At 41.1% G+C, this 14,678-nt stretch overlaps 1 protein-coding gene across 1 annotated transcript; it reads right to left on the reverse strand.

Annotated features, from left to right (window-relative positions):
• Nucleotides 1-4,786: 4,786 nt before the first annotated feature.
• On the reverse strand, nucleotides 4,787-13,960 carry TIMM17A (translocase of inner mitochondrial membrane 17A). The gene is made up of 6 exons (XM_072137128.1): nucleotides 13,808-13,960; nucleotides 12,461-12,560; nucleotides 8,724-8,787; nucleotides 6,087-6,215; nucleotides 5,827-5,937; nucleotides 4,787-5,616 (listed from the first exon to the last, which is right to left on the reverse strand). The coding sequence occupies exons 1-6, from the start codon at nucleotides 13,831-13,833 to the stop codon at nucleotides 5,543-5,545; spliced, it is 504 nt and encodes a 167-aa protein (XP_071993229.1). The 5' UTR covers nucleotides 13,834-13,960; the 3' UTR covers nucleotides 4,787-5,542.
• Nucleotides 13,961-14,678: the final 718 nt, after the last annotated feature.

Here is a 14,678-nt window from a genome sequence, read left to right on the forward strand (position 1 = left end):
TGGAATGTTCCGTGGGTGGCGCTTGTATTAGGGGGTTCTGCAGTGGGTGGTGCATGTAACAGGGGGTTCTGCAGCGTATTGCGCATGTATTGGAAGGTTCTGCAGCGGATGGCGCATGTATTGGAAGGTTCTGCAGGTGGCGCTTGTATTAGGGGGTTCTGCAGCGGATGGTGCGTGTATTGGAATGTTCCGTGGGTGGCGCTTGTATTAGGGGGTTCTGCAGTGGGTGGTGCATGTAACAGGGGGTTCTGCAGCGTATTGCGCATGTATTGGAAGGTTCTGCAGCGGATGGCGCATGTATTGGAAGGTTCTGCGGGTGGCGCTTGTATTAGGGGGTTCTGCGGGTGGCGCATGTATTGGAAGGTTCTGCAGCGGATGGTGCGTGTATTGGAATGTTCCGTGGGTGGCGCTTGTATTAGGGGGTTCTGCAGTGGGTGGTGCATGTAATGGGGTTCTGCAGCGTATTGCACATGTATTGGAAGGTTCTGCAGCGGATGGCGCATGTATCGGGGGGGAGGGTTCTGCAGCGGATGGCGCATGTATTGGAAGGTTTTGCTGCTCCTGTTCCTGCTTCTTAGTGACTTTAGTAAAATGATGCAAGAAGTCCAGAGATTTAACTCTTACCCTGCTTTCTTGCTGCTAATGGCTACTCAGACAAGCAAGGGTTAAACCTCCAGACTAGTCGGTGATGAGGAGACACGGCCCATAGACTGATACTGAGCAGGAGCGGCCATACTGATGGTTCTCACCACCATCAAGGGTTTCCATTATCTTCTTCCATTATGGAGAATAACAGAGAACGGCAGTAAATAGAAGCCCCTCCCCCAGCGCCATAACTTCTACAGTTACTTATAACAGCCACCAGCATTATTATTACAGCTATTAATACAGTAGACAAGATATAAGGAAACCTTCTGCAGAGCTTCATCAACTGCTGTTCTCTGTTATTCTCCTCCATTATAGAAAAAGATAATGGAAAACCATGTAAAACTGAGGACCTATGGTTGGAGGGGGCCCAGCCAAAAATTTGCTATGGGGCCCACTCATTCCTAGTTACGCCACTGATGGTAGGATACCCAGGAAGACCCCACTTTATTACACAGATACATAAAAAAAGCCAGGCTAGAGTTTTCCAAAACTAACTTTAGTAAACCTAAAATGTTTTGGGAGAATGTACTCTGGTCAGAAAGGCATCAACATAGAGTTTGAAGGCCTTTTTTTCCTGTAAAGAAAAGAACATGGTCCCTACAGTTAAACATGGCGGAGGTTCACTGATGTTTTGGGGTTGCTTTGCTGCCTCTGGCACTGGACTGCTTGACCGTGTGCATGCCATTATGACCTCATGACCTCAGAGGTCATGGGTCTTCCAGCAGGACATTGACCCAAAACACATTTCAAAAAGCGCTAGAACATGGTTTGAGAGAAAGCATTGGAGACTTGTAAAGTGACCATCAATGAGTCCAGACCTGAATCCCATAGAACAGCTGTGGAAAGATCGCAAAATAAATCTCAGGGACCTGGAGCAGTTTGCCAAAGAAGAATGATCTTAAATTCCAGGAGAGCATTGTCAGAAAAACTCATTGATGCCTACCGGAACGGTTGTTCGCAATTATTTTGTCTAAAGGTTGTGCTACCAAGTATTAGGCTGAGGGTGCCAATACTTTTGACCGGCACATTTTTGGAGCGTTTTCATTTGCTTTTGTGTTTTTTTTCATTGCAAACAAAATAAAGTAAGATATTAAACCCTTAAGGACGCAGGGTTTTTCCGCTCATTTCTCGCTCTCCACCTTCAAAAATCCATAACTTTTTCATTTTTACGTGTACAGACCTGTGTGAGGGCTTATTTTGTGCGTAACAAATTTTACTTTCCCGTAATGTTATTTATTTTAACGTGCCGAAGCTAAAAAAAAATTCCATATGTGTAAAACATTTTTAAAAAAAAGGCACGTGCGTCACGTTCTTGTGGGCTCAGTTTTTACGACTTTGACTGTGCACTCAAAATAACACCTCAGCTTTATTCTGTGGTTCGGTGCGATCGCGGTGATACCAAATTTATATAGGTTTTATTGTGTTTTAATACATTTTCAAAAATTAAACAAATGTGCACAAAAAAGAAAAAAAAAATTTGCCATCTTCTGAAGCTAATAACTTTTTCATACTTTGGCGCACGGAGATGTGCGAGGGGTCATTTTTTGCGAAATGAGCCAATGTTTTCATTGCTACAATTTTGAAGTCTGTGCGACATTTTGATCATTTTTAATTCCATTTTTTATGTGATGTAAAAAGGTGTAAAAGTCGCATTTCGGACATTTGGGCGCCATTTCCCGTCTCGGAGGTCACCGCCGGCCGTAACATTTTTAATATTTTGATAGATCGGGCATTTTGGGACGCGGCGATACCTAATGTGTCTGATTTTTACTGTTTATTATGTTTTATATCAGTTCTAGGGAAAGGGGGGTGATTTGAATTTATATTTTATTAATTTTTTTTTATTTTTTTAAACTATTTTTTTCCCTATATCTTAGACCATCTAGGGTACATTAACCCTAGATAGTCAGATCGTTCCTACCATATACTGCAATACTTCTGTATTGCAATATATGGCATTTTTGCGGCTCATTCATTACAATGAGCCACTGGATCATTGTAACGATTCCGCAGAAGCCATTAAGCCTCGGGTCAAACGAAGACCCGATGCTACCATGGCAACCGATCACCGCCATCTTTTAAGAAGCACCGACCGCGGTTATTAGCGGTGGGGGTTTGTTATTAGCCCGTGAGCCCTCTTCATACATTCCCTGTACCTCTGCGTTAATGAAAAAGAAAAAAATCGAAATACTTGCGTCTTTTCCTTCCTCTTCGCACCTTCTTTTGTCTGGAGCTGAGGTGCAGGTAATGTGTGATGACTCATCTGATGGTGCTGGGTCAGGACCGGTCATAGCACCCAGCAGCACCTGGAGTAGGCAGACGCATCATCATGCATCGCATCTCCTCCATCTCACCGGCTGCACACTGGAGGTCTGTGAGATGTAGAGCAGCGGAGTATGGAGTTGAAAGTTCTTGTGCTCTGCTGTCACGGCTAAAAGATGGGATCCAGCCCAGTCAGTCTTTCCAGTCAGATCCTTCCACTGTAGGAGCGTTTTGGGAAGGAGAGGGACCCGTGGCTGTCACTCTTTAAAATTTCAGACAGCAGCTTCTGACCCTTGTGATGAGATTTTACAACTACATTTGGCAAATCGAAACTGTATATTTTATAATTGTAGATCCAGACAAAAAATTTTTGTGCCCCAGTGACAATCGGAGTTTCAAAATTTTTTGCTGCAAAGCACCAAGGTCAATAAAACTTCATTACAGACACTTTTCCGCTGATCATTGCAGCCTGGGACTATAGTAAAGCATCCAGAAAGCTTCAGAGGTCACAGTGGACAAAGGGGTCCGTCTTTAACTAGGGGTCGTCTGCAAGTCATGTGTCCTGTACTATTGCAAATTGTATTTTCTTCCCTATATTGTATATCATTTTCAAACAATTCCCCAATACATTATATGAAACCATTACAATTAGATCTATAAAACTTTATCCACTAAATCGGTCATTACAATATAAGCCAATATATACTGTATATAGTCGAGTATAAGCCGAGGCCCCTAATTTTACCACCCAAATCTGGGAAAACCTCGAGTATAAGCCAAGGGTGGAAAATGCATTGGTCTCAGCCCCCTTGAAGTATGCAGCCGGCCCCGTTCACCATCACATTTAAAAAAAAAAAAAAAAAAAAAAAACCCTTCCATACACCTACAGGCGGCTTCCTGATGCTCCATTCTCCCGCGGCCGTTCTCCAGTCTTCTCTGTGTTGTACCTGCCATTTGGCACACAATATCACGTGGCGGTGTCGCCGCTGATGACGTCATCAGTGGCGACACGGTCGCGTGATAATGTGCGCCAGCCGGCAGATCGCGTGGACGTGCATCTGCCGGCTGATACAACACAGAGAAGAGAGAAGACCGAAGACCAGCCGCGGGGAAGACAGAAGAGGAGCCGCCAAACATCGGGAGCTACGCGGACCATCGGGCGAGTATGGAAGTTTTTTTGTTTTTTTTATTGACTCGTGTATAAGCCGAGGGGAGGTTTATCAGCACATTTTTTGTGCTGAAAAACTCAGCTTATACACAAGTATATACAGTAATTGATTTTTAACATTTTGCTCCCTCTTTGGAGAAAAATGCTGTGGACATACACCATAATTAAGAATTAAAATCAGGTACGGGACGTAAGATGACTGCTGGTCACATGTTCATATAACATGCAACAGCATGGGCAGGACTGGAGGGATGCAGTTACATAGCACTTCAGTTAGAAAGCTGTAAGGACAGGAGACATGATTTACATGGGACTGTATGTCAAGGACTGGGGGGGGGGCAAGGGGGACATATTTACATAAGACTGCATGTTAGGATGCTGGGGTGAACCTCTAGTGTAATTGGTCTCTTTGATCTCGGTGGTTCTTCTTAAAAATATTAATGCAACTGATTGGGGGGAGAAGATTTATCAGAAGTTCTAGTTGTTCATGTCAACCAATCTGAACTCCGCTTTCATTTTAAAAACTTAATGGAAAAGGAAAGATGAGCTCTGATTTGTTGCCATGAGCAACTAGAACAGTTTTGCTTTTAGACACTTGCTAAATATCCTCCCATGAACTTTATACCTAATAGATCAAGATGGAGAAAACCCACGTCATTCATGCTTATTTTAGAACACTTGAATAAGTGACCGTTCAATCAATTTCAATAACTTTTTTCCCCAACTTTTTAATAAGAGAACATGAGGGATATGACAATTTCCTGCCTTTGAGAAGCTCATATTTCAAAGTGTACGGAAATGTATCAGGAGAATAGTAAAAAAATACAATATGTACTAGAACTTTAAATGTTGTTAGTCCATGGGTGGATATATCCATTAAATCATGGCAAGTCTCATAAAACATATGCATTCAGGTCATTTCAAATAACCATACCAGGAAATTTTGGAACATCAGCATGGTATTTTAGTATTATAACAAAAGCCATGTAAAGGTGAAAACATGAGTAAAACTGTGTACAGTACAATATCCATTGGATACAAAATATAAATGATACTGACCTAACGTGTAAAGAAATGCCAAACTTTTTTTTTGCAATAGTCTACAAATAGCTGAGCTTTGTAAATCTATCGAAGAAACTGATTCTCCAGATATATTCAGTTTTCAGCTTTAGTTTTCTAGGAAAAGATAGGCTGAATATTACTAACCTTTTTACTTTGGTTGGATCAACATAAAATCAAATATACATTATTTATATCCAAACTGAAAATATTCAAGGGTGAAACTGTCAGGCTATTTTGTTGCCTCACTTGAGCCTACTGTACATCTTACATTGTTTTTTGGTGTTCCAAAATATGAATTGAGGCAAAACCACAAGCATAATTCAGAAGCCAAAGGATCCAAATATGCAAAAGGCATAGCAGTAGTTGTTCCAAATTTTGTTGTTTTGAGTCTTTAACAGTCGTTTACTGGTATTGCTGGTAACCACCAAAGGGGGATGCTGGGCTCAGCTGTGAGGAGTCTTCTGGTACTGGTGGACCTTGAAATGGAGAGTGGGGGAAAAAAAAAATATGATAAAAGCCTCAGCATCGGATGCAACCAAAATTGTTTGTATTTTATTGGGATGAGGAACTGAAATTAAAATACAAATAAGCAAACCTGTCAAATAAAATCCATAAATAATAATTTTGAGAGAAAAAAAAAAAAAAAAAAAAAAAATATATATATATATATATATACCTCAACTTACCATTTACAAACTGTGAAGAGGCAAATCGCGTCAGCAAGATTCCTGCTCCTTCTATCAAGGCCAAAAGAATGCCACCCATTGCTGCCGATCCCACCATGGCAACAGGACCATCTGGCAAAGGAACAAAAATCACCACTGAATAAAATAGTAAAGCTGCATAATTTCAGAAACACTGCACAAGGGATAGAATTCCATACTCATATGTACATGAATTACCAAAGTAAATGAACCACACTCCCATTATAAACACAGATACGTACTTCTGGCAGCCAAGATAGCTCCAGTCATAGCCCCACTAGTGATAGAATTCCATGGATCTTCCTTCCCTCTGATTTTGACCATACTGCAATCTATCATGGAAAATAGGCCACCCCACACTGCAAAGCTGCCTAAGGAAAGAAAAAAAAATTGTAAATTTCTTTTTTTTTTTTTTTTTCATTTTAAACTTATTTTTATTGACTTTTCCACATAACTATAATAATACAGAAATACTGCAATGTATACTGTTAAAACAGTACGAAAATATAATAAAAACATTCCTTACCCCAACCCATATCCCCTCCCACATGTGCATGAGGAAAAAAAGAAAATAGAAAAAAAGAGAAACGGCAATGTGATATAGAGAAAGAACTATCCTGGAAACACCTCTAGTATTCCCTACTGGCGGGGCAGTTTCTAGGTAATTTGCTGTGCAGGGCTACCTCAAAATCAACCCCCTCCCCCCGAAGGTTATTAAAATAAATACACTGCACCCTGATTTGTAGCATAAATTACAAATACTACAGACATGCATGCATGTATGGATAGATGGATTATAGTGTATGCCACACTATCCAACAAGACATTGCTCTTCCCGAATTAATTGTAACATAAACAGTGCCCCCCCCCCCCTTTAATAAAAATGTCCAGTGTCTTATAATAATTTATGACTGCCACAATATTATAATTTGTAGCGATTTACATATATACACTTCACAAGTACAAAGCTCAGTAAGATATGACCACAGTTAGTGGTTCAACGAATTTAAACGTGGGCGAACAACCATTTTTGATGAGGAGCGACCAGGACGCCCGGCAGTCGTGGTTACCGAGGAAATCATTCAAAAAGTCCATGACATGATGCGCGAAGTAGCAGAGGCCTTAGGTGTGTCGACTGGAACGACAATTAATATTTTACATGATACGTTGGCAATGAAAAAAAATTGTCGGCCCGATGGGTGACATGATTGCTCACGGTGGACAACAAGCGGAATCCCTGTTAACTTCGAAGCAGTGTTTAGAGCAATTTAAGCGAGATTCAAAGGAGTTTTTGGGTTGATGAGACCTGGATTCATCATTACACACCAGAAACTGAGCAACAATCAAAACAATGGATTTTTCCCGGCGAATCTGCTCCACAGAAGGAGAAGACTGTCCCATCAGCCGGAAAGATCATGGCGACGATTTTTTGAGATGTGAACGGCGTCATCCTGAGTTATTGAACCGCTTTGACAAAAAATTGAAGGAGACACGGCCGCATTTGGCAAAAAAGAAGGTGCACCGGCACATTCATCCAGAGTTGTTGCCGCCAAAGTGTATGAATTGCACCCCCTTGTATTCACCCGATCTGGCTCCCTGCAACTTTTTTCTTGTTCCCTAACCTGAAGAAATGGCTTGCGGGAACAAAATTTAGGTCAAACGAGGAAGTCGCTGCCGAGACAGAGGCGTATTTTGGAGAGTTTGACAAGTCCTATTTTTGGAAGGGTTAATAAAATGGCAGGAGAAGTGCAAGATGAAAAATAAAAAAAAGTTTTTGAAAACTAACGGGTACTTATTGTAACGCCCTCGTATTGTGCCCCCTCTATCAAATACCAATTATTCACCCGTGATGCAGAGCATCAGATACTCTGTACCAAGGATGAATAAATCTTTATATCTTTTGGAGTTATTCTTCCTTGTGCATATATATGTCTGTGTGATGCATACATATCATTGATCAGACTTAAAACTTAACCCCCCCCTCCAAGGTAGCCAGTGCACTGCATCTCCCCTCCCCCTAGCATGAGGGCATCGAGCACACTGCAGTATATAGCTAGCCAGCACACTGAGGATCCTGCCCCCCAGTATATAGGTAGCCAGCATACAGAAGCCCCCACCCCACCCAGTACATAGGTAGCCAGCACAATGCATCCCCCTCCCCGCCCATTATATAGGTATAATATATTTTTTCCTCCAGTTTTTGTAGCTTTAAACCCACAAAAAAAAAACCCATTAACTGTTATTTTTTTGCAAATTGCTTCAAAATGCAAAGCAGCCTCAAGGGTTTGACCAAGATTTATATATTTTTTTTAAATGAATGAATTGCAGTTTGCATAATGTACCATGTATGTATCTGATCACATGAAATCACAGAGGCATATGGAGGAGCATGGAGGCTGCCGTCATTTAATGTGCTTAGATACATATATGGGGTACATTTTACAAATGTTACTGGGTAAAGAACCTCAGATGACATCACCCTGGTCACATGACATGAAGTGCTAAATGGTTAGAAGGAGGCATAGGGAGGAATAAAAGGGATTGAGGATGGGAGGGGCCACTGGACTCAGCTGTATACCAGGTAAGACATTTTATGGGAATGTGAGGGAAAAGAAAGTGGCATTTAGTTAATATGGCTCTACGGGAAAATGTCACTAGCTGTATAAAATGCGGTCACAGGTTTCCTCCAAGTGCACTGTGGTTATGACTCAAGATAGTTGGGACTTCCACGAAATGTCATCCCAAAAATAAAGGATCACACAGAAAGCAGGGGAACAGTAAATGTGGATAAAATAGTATAATACACATCTTCGCAAAAAGACAACAAATTGTTGTAATATAGAGACTTGGATAGAGGAAAGTAAGGAATGGAATCTTACCTCCTAATTGCGGGGCTCGAGTTCTTATTGCAACAAAGCTGCCCTTCATACGATGCTTAACACCCTGCAAATAATATGTAATATTAAGATAACCAATCACTACCGAGATAGAATATGTATGTAATATTCTGCAGTCACTGTTCAAGGTACTTGTCAGACATTGCATGTTCCTAGACTGGTCCGCTACATATGCAGGTTTAATTCCTAACACACTTTTCCTGTCACAGAAAAAGATTTAGACTTGCGCAGGCCTACTAATTTTGGCTGGACTGGCTGACCATCTGTATATGAAATAATCCAACCTATGCCTACACTATTCATTTAAAGGGGTTTGCCCACGAAAGAAAATTCTCAAATTGCAATCCCCTAGTGAGGTTTGCACAATAAAGATAATTTTAAACCCTTACTTTACAATTTTACTCAGTTTTATTGCGGTTTTAGCTTCTGCCACTCAGTGATGGTCATTGTAAAATTTCAGAGTGTAGATGGGGACTCTCTAATCAGTCACTTCATATTTCCTCTAGTGCTATGTGCTGACAACGTGGTTGGATCATCAGGGTCCAGGTTTATATACACTTTCATTTAGCCTCTGAACATTTACTAGTATCTGACACTTGGAAAGAGATTAAACAGATCATAGACGATGAGATCAATGAGATTTTTATTACACTTGACATTCTCAGCTCTGCTATCACAGCCATTACAATTTGTCATACTTACAAACTGTATGTCTCCCTCCCCCTCCACTGGATAAAGATCATATCTGCCTGTAGCTTTACTCTCCTCAATATGTGATGTGTAAGTCTGTGTGTCCCTGTGTGAGCTCGTCCTGGAATGCAAGGGTGGGAGCTAGGAAAGAGAGCAGCTCAGCTCAGTGCAGTGTCACACAAGAGAACAAGATGTCTGCCGACCATAAAGTCAAAAGATCCAGGGACTGATAGAGACAGGTTGGAATTAAATCTGTGAAATGTTGTATTTTTGTTAACACATTCTCTAATTCAAGGTTATTATTTTGTTGTCTTGAGTATATTTAAGAATCTTGTCTTCATGGGCATAGCCCTTTAAAGAGGACCTGTCACCCAATTTATTGGCACTAGGAGCTGCTTACTAAAGTAAGCAGCTCCTAGTGCTTGATGAAACGCCGCAGTGTTAGGCTACATTCACACTGACGTATGGAGGACGTATATACGGCCGATATACGTCCTCCATACACGTCAATGGGCGCACGGCGCACATGCAGCACCGTACCGCTCCGTACCTGGAAAAAGATAGGACCTGTCCTATCTTTCTCCATAGTACGGCGCCGTACGCCATTAATTCCTATGGAGAGGGGCGGGGGTGAGCTGCGCTCACCTCCTCCTCCTCCTCTCCCCGTACACTGCCGTTGCCCGCTACGGTACGGTACGGGCGGGCAACGGCAGTGTGAATATAGCCTTAGATAGAGTTAGCAGAAACCTCCGGTAAAGCTATCACTCTAACACTGCGGCGGGGTACAGTGTAATTGTCGGACAGCTCGCAAAGCTGTCCGACGTATTCATAAGAGGGCGGTGACTGCCGCCTAGCGCGTGGCCTATGGAGTGAGCGGCGCGGTCCAGGGAAGAGGCAGCGCCTTGGACCGCCCCCTCATGATTACATTGTATCCCGCCGCAGTGTTTGATAGCGTTAAGCAAGCAGCTCCTAGTGCCGAAAATTTAGGTGACAGGTCCTCTTTGAGAAAAGTGTTAAAAACAGAAGGTGAATGCAAGATCTTCTGTTCACCATTAACTTAAAAGGAAATCTATTATCAAAATAAGCATGATAAACCAGGGACACTTACTCATGGATCCAGGCACTGTGAATAGTTACAGTGAATAGGAGCACACCCCCTCCCCCCCTCCCAATGTGTGCTGTAATTTACTCTGCCAAGGTGAGATTACATCAGGCAGAGGGAGGGGGAAGTGCTAAGGGAGTGGTGGTAAGGGGACTTAATGGTAAAACCCCATAAATTACCCCATTATAGAAACTAAATTGCTTAATATATGGAGTTAAATTTAAGGTGCATTTTACACATTGTAATTTTTTTTAGGAAATACTTTCATTTTGCCCCAAAAATTGAGCATCCACAATGAATAAAATAACGAAAAGCTCTGCATAGTTTGATACACAATTTCTCCAAAGTATGCCAATGCTCCATATGTGGCTGTAAACTGCTCTATGGGGACCCGTCAGGGCATAGAATTGAAGAAGCCTCATTCAAAGCAGATTTGTATGGTCATATTTTACAGGCTACAAAAATGTTTATTTATAGTGGTGTATTTTTTCTGAGATGACATCCACTTTTCAAGTACATCATATATGCATCATGTATTTGTCGTATCCATAGCGAATTGATGAGATTTTATGAACTGATTTCTAATAACTTGTAACTAATTTCTTGGATGGGGGATATGAAATTCATTAATTCTTGTTTAGGGTTTATAGGCGTTCACTGTACCATAAAAATATGTTGTTATGTTTATTCTATGGGTGACCACAATTACGACAATTACATTTATAAACTTTAAGATTTTACTTGTTTTACAGAATACATAATTTGTTTTTGCAGAGGCATAACACAACAATTTTATTTGTTTACAGAGCTTTTATATCTTGTTTTTTTTTTGCGGGAAAAGCTATACTTTTTATTTTTATCATGTCAGAGTAAATGTTACTTTTTATCCTCAAGTTACGAGGTATATCGTAATATATCATAATTTTGTGCATTTTATTTTACAGGCTTCACTCTACAGGTTCAGTAACAATTTTATTTATTTGTACAGAAGTATTTACAGAAGTAGTAGTTACAGAAGTGGTAACACCCAACTTGTAGTGTTTTTGTTGCTATTTTCACTTTATGTTATATTTGATTTTTACATTGGATGGGGCATTACGGAACTTTTAGTTATTTTTTTAGTTTGTACTTTTTTTTTACGGTTTAATTTTGTCCCCTTGTGGGTCTGTTAATTTGATCACTTGTTCAGTGTAATATACTGCAATACTTATATATTGCAGTATATTACATAAGTTAACCTATGCATTCTCCATAGGCTCACAGGCAGATTGCCCTGTGGTCCTTCACTAGAGCCCATGGCGGCCATTGAAATGATCGGCAGCCCTCTGTGGGTCCCCAGTAATGCCCTATAGAGGCCATGGTCACCATGACCGTGGCTTTTATAGGGTTAATCAACTTTCACAACCCCAGCTGTTACTGCAGAAACCTGGCTGCCACACACAGGCCATGGTGCTATAACTACCCGCACCTTATGACTTACAGTTATTTCAATGTGCGGGAAGGGGTTAAGGAGACCATTGAGGACAAATAAGAATATTACCACAGTTACAGTATTTCCTTTAATGTATCATCTTTTACCACCAATTATTAAAAGTGGAGAAAAAAATGGTGCGGGTTGCTGTGCCATTTTTCTGCTATGTTAAATGGAACCTCTCAGGTGTGAACATGGCTGTTGAGAGGTAGGTTTCTGGGAGTGGCTTAATCCTCACTGCATTTAGAAAATGGCACAGGTTCTTAGTATTAGGGTTGCTGAATGAGCATGTACTCCATAATCCAAGGATTATGGCTTGGACGTGAATCTGTGTCTGTATTCAACTTTCTACTATCATACATGAACATTATGGTGTTAGTATTTTTTTCATTCTTATCCATTTAATAAGAAGGCAAGATTAAAATCAGGAAAATTCACTGTTAACACTGTACTTACCTGTGGAGAATTTCTGAATCCTTTGATGGCCTGAAAAATGCCTCCGCCGATGATGCCCATAGTAAAGGCTCCACCGCAATCATCTACAATCCTCCAAGGACTGGAGAAAAAAAAAGTGACAAGCATTAATTAGATAATAATAATATTAATAATAATCTAAAAAAGGGGACTGCCTGAACTCCTGGATACACCCACTGGTGCATTATCCCATAGCTGTATGCCCACACCAGCAGTGAGTTGCTACCTTTGGACATATAGCTGCAATGGATCATTGTGAAGGAGAATGAGGCTGTGTTCACACATGGCGTTTAAATTGCATGTTCAAACGCAATACAACAGCTGAGAAGAGGAGATATGCCATAAGACATAACAAAATTTACAAAACAAAATGTTAACAGTAATGTAATTAGGCAAATCTCCTTTCAAAAGACAATGGAAAACACCACATGTGAACACAGCCTGATGCTATCACTGCAGGAGCCAGTGACAGACTGTTAGGCTACTGCTCCAATGTCCACATTAACCCAGATGACAGGTATTTAACCATTTAGATGCTGCTGTCAATGCAGACAGTGGCATCTAAATGGTAAGGAGAAGGAGAGAACATGTTATCCTTCAGGCCTCATGCACTTACGTCACCAAGTAGAAATAAGGAGCAATGTGGGTTCATTGACTAAATAAAAGAGATAAGGTCCATAGAAAGTAGCAACACCAAATCAAATAAATAAGAAACATTTAACATCTAAACATCAGAACTAAACATATTTGGCGTCACGATTATCATAGGGACACATGTAGAATAAGGCGAAATGATATTTATGCTCACAAGATATTTAAACAATAAGAAACATGGTCAGAATTGCAGTTTTTGTCCATCCTCCCACAGAACGGGTTAATTATAGTTCTTTAATAAGCTGTAAGTACCAGAAATACGGTGTCCTTTAAAAAAAACAATTGGACCCGCAAAAAACAACCCCTCATACAGGAAAATCCAGATAAAAATGAAAAAAAACTTGTGAGAATATTCTCAGAGTGCCCGGGGGTTAGTGGACAGTCATAAAGAAGGGTTACAATTTCATTGCTGGATCTTATCTAAGGGCAGCACTTATAATAATATCAGAGGTTTCCAGCCCCCAGGTTCATCATCTTTCCTTCCACATTCCTGCTATGAGTAATGAGGTTCATGTATATGCCTAACCACCTCATGTAACAAGTCACCCAGGCGGTCACCATATTATCCCGGTGCCAACACTGACACGTCCTTATCCAGACAGCATAGGCATGTACCATGTACTAATGGCGGCCCCGCTACAGAACAAATGCCGCCTCTACGGCCGGTCTACTTACCAAGGCTCCCGTGTGTACTCCTCCATGATGTCTGCGAAGGTCGAAAAGAGGAGACACAGGAAGACAGCAGAGCATGTGACTCACCAGGAACGTCAGCCATTGGTTAAAAAGTGGAGTGACGTCACTTCTTTGCTGCCATAGAGACAAGGTGCATCGTGACAGGCGTCTTGCGTTAATCTGTCGCCACAGACTAGACAGCCATTGTTCTGGTGTCCGCAGCTCCCACCCCTTCCTTGCCTTGTTTTTTTTATTGCTTTAACAAATAAGCTGCCCCATGTACTGTTGTTTTATATAGGAGACCAGGGCTGACATTTTAGAAATGATTTACCATGTGCAAGGTCATTTGACCAGAATTGATCATATCAGCTGCAGCATTCAGACATTCTAAGGGTTCTTCACAACCTGACCTGCAAAGTGTTGTAAACAGTGGTTGGGATTGGTATTGCAGTTCACAGCCATCAATCACTAATATAAAGTAAAAAATAAAATAAACATACTCACATATAGTCATCTTCTCCTTGATCCTGGCACTGGTCTTCTTCAAGCTCGACACGCCAGGATCACTGAAAAAACAGTAATAAAAATCAGCTATGTCTGATACTCCGGGCTGTTAAGTATTAATGCTAAGTGTTAATTCCCTTCTTACCTTCTACTAATGGCTATCATGGAATGCCTGCGTGCATTTATAAACACCTAGTAAGCCAATGTTAAGTAAGGTGGGCATCAGTAATGGGCCATTGGTGAGGATGTGAAAGGTCGTCCCATGTGAGGGATTTGGACCAACGGGGATGAGAGCTGAGCTAGGGTAAAGATGGGAATCCTAATTAGCAATGCATCCTAGAATGCACTCCTGCCAAAATCAAATATGGTG

The sequence above is a fragment of the Engystomops pustulosus genome, chromosome 2 (assembly GCF_040894005.1).
Source record: "Engystomops pustulosus chromosome 2, aEngPut4.maternal, whole genome shotgun sequence".
NCBI classification, from domain to species: domain Eukaryota; kingdom Metazoa; phylum Chordata; class Amphibia; order Anura; family Leptodactylidae; genus Engystomops; species Engystomops pustulosus.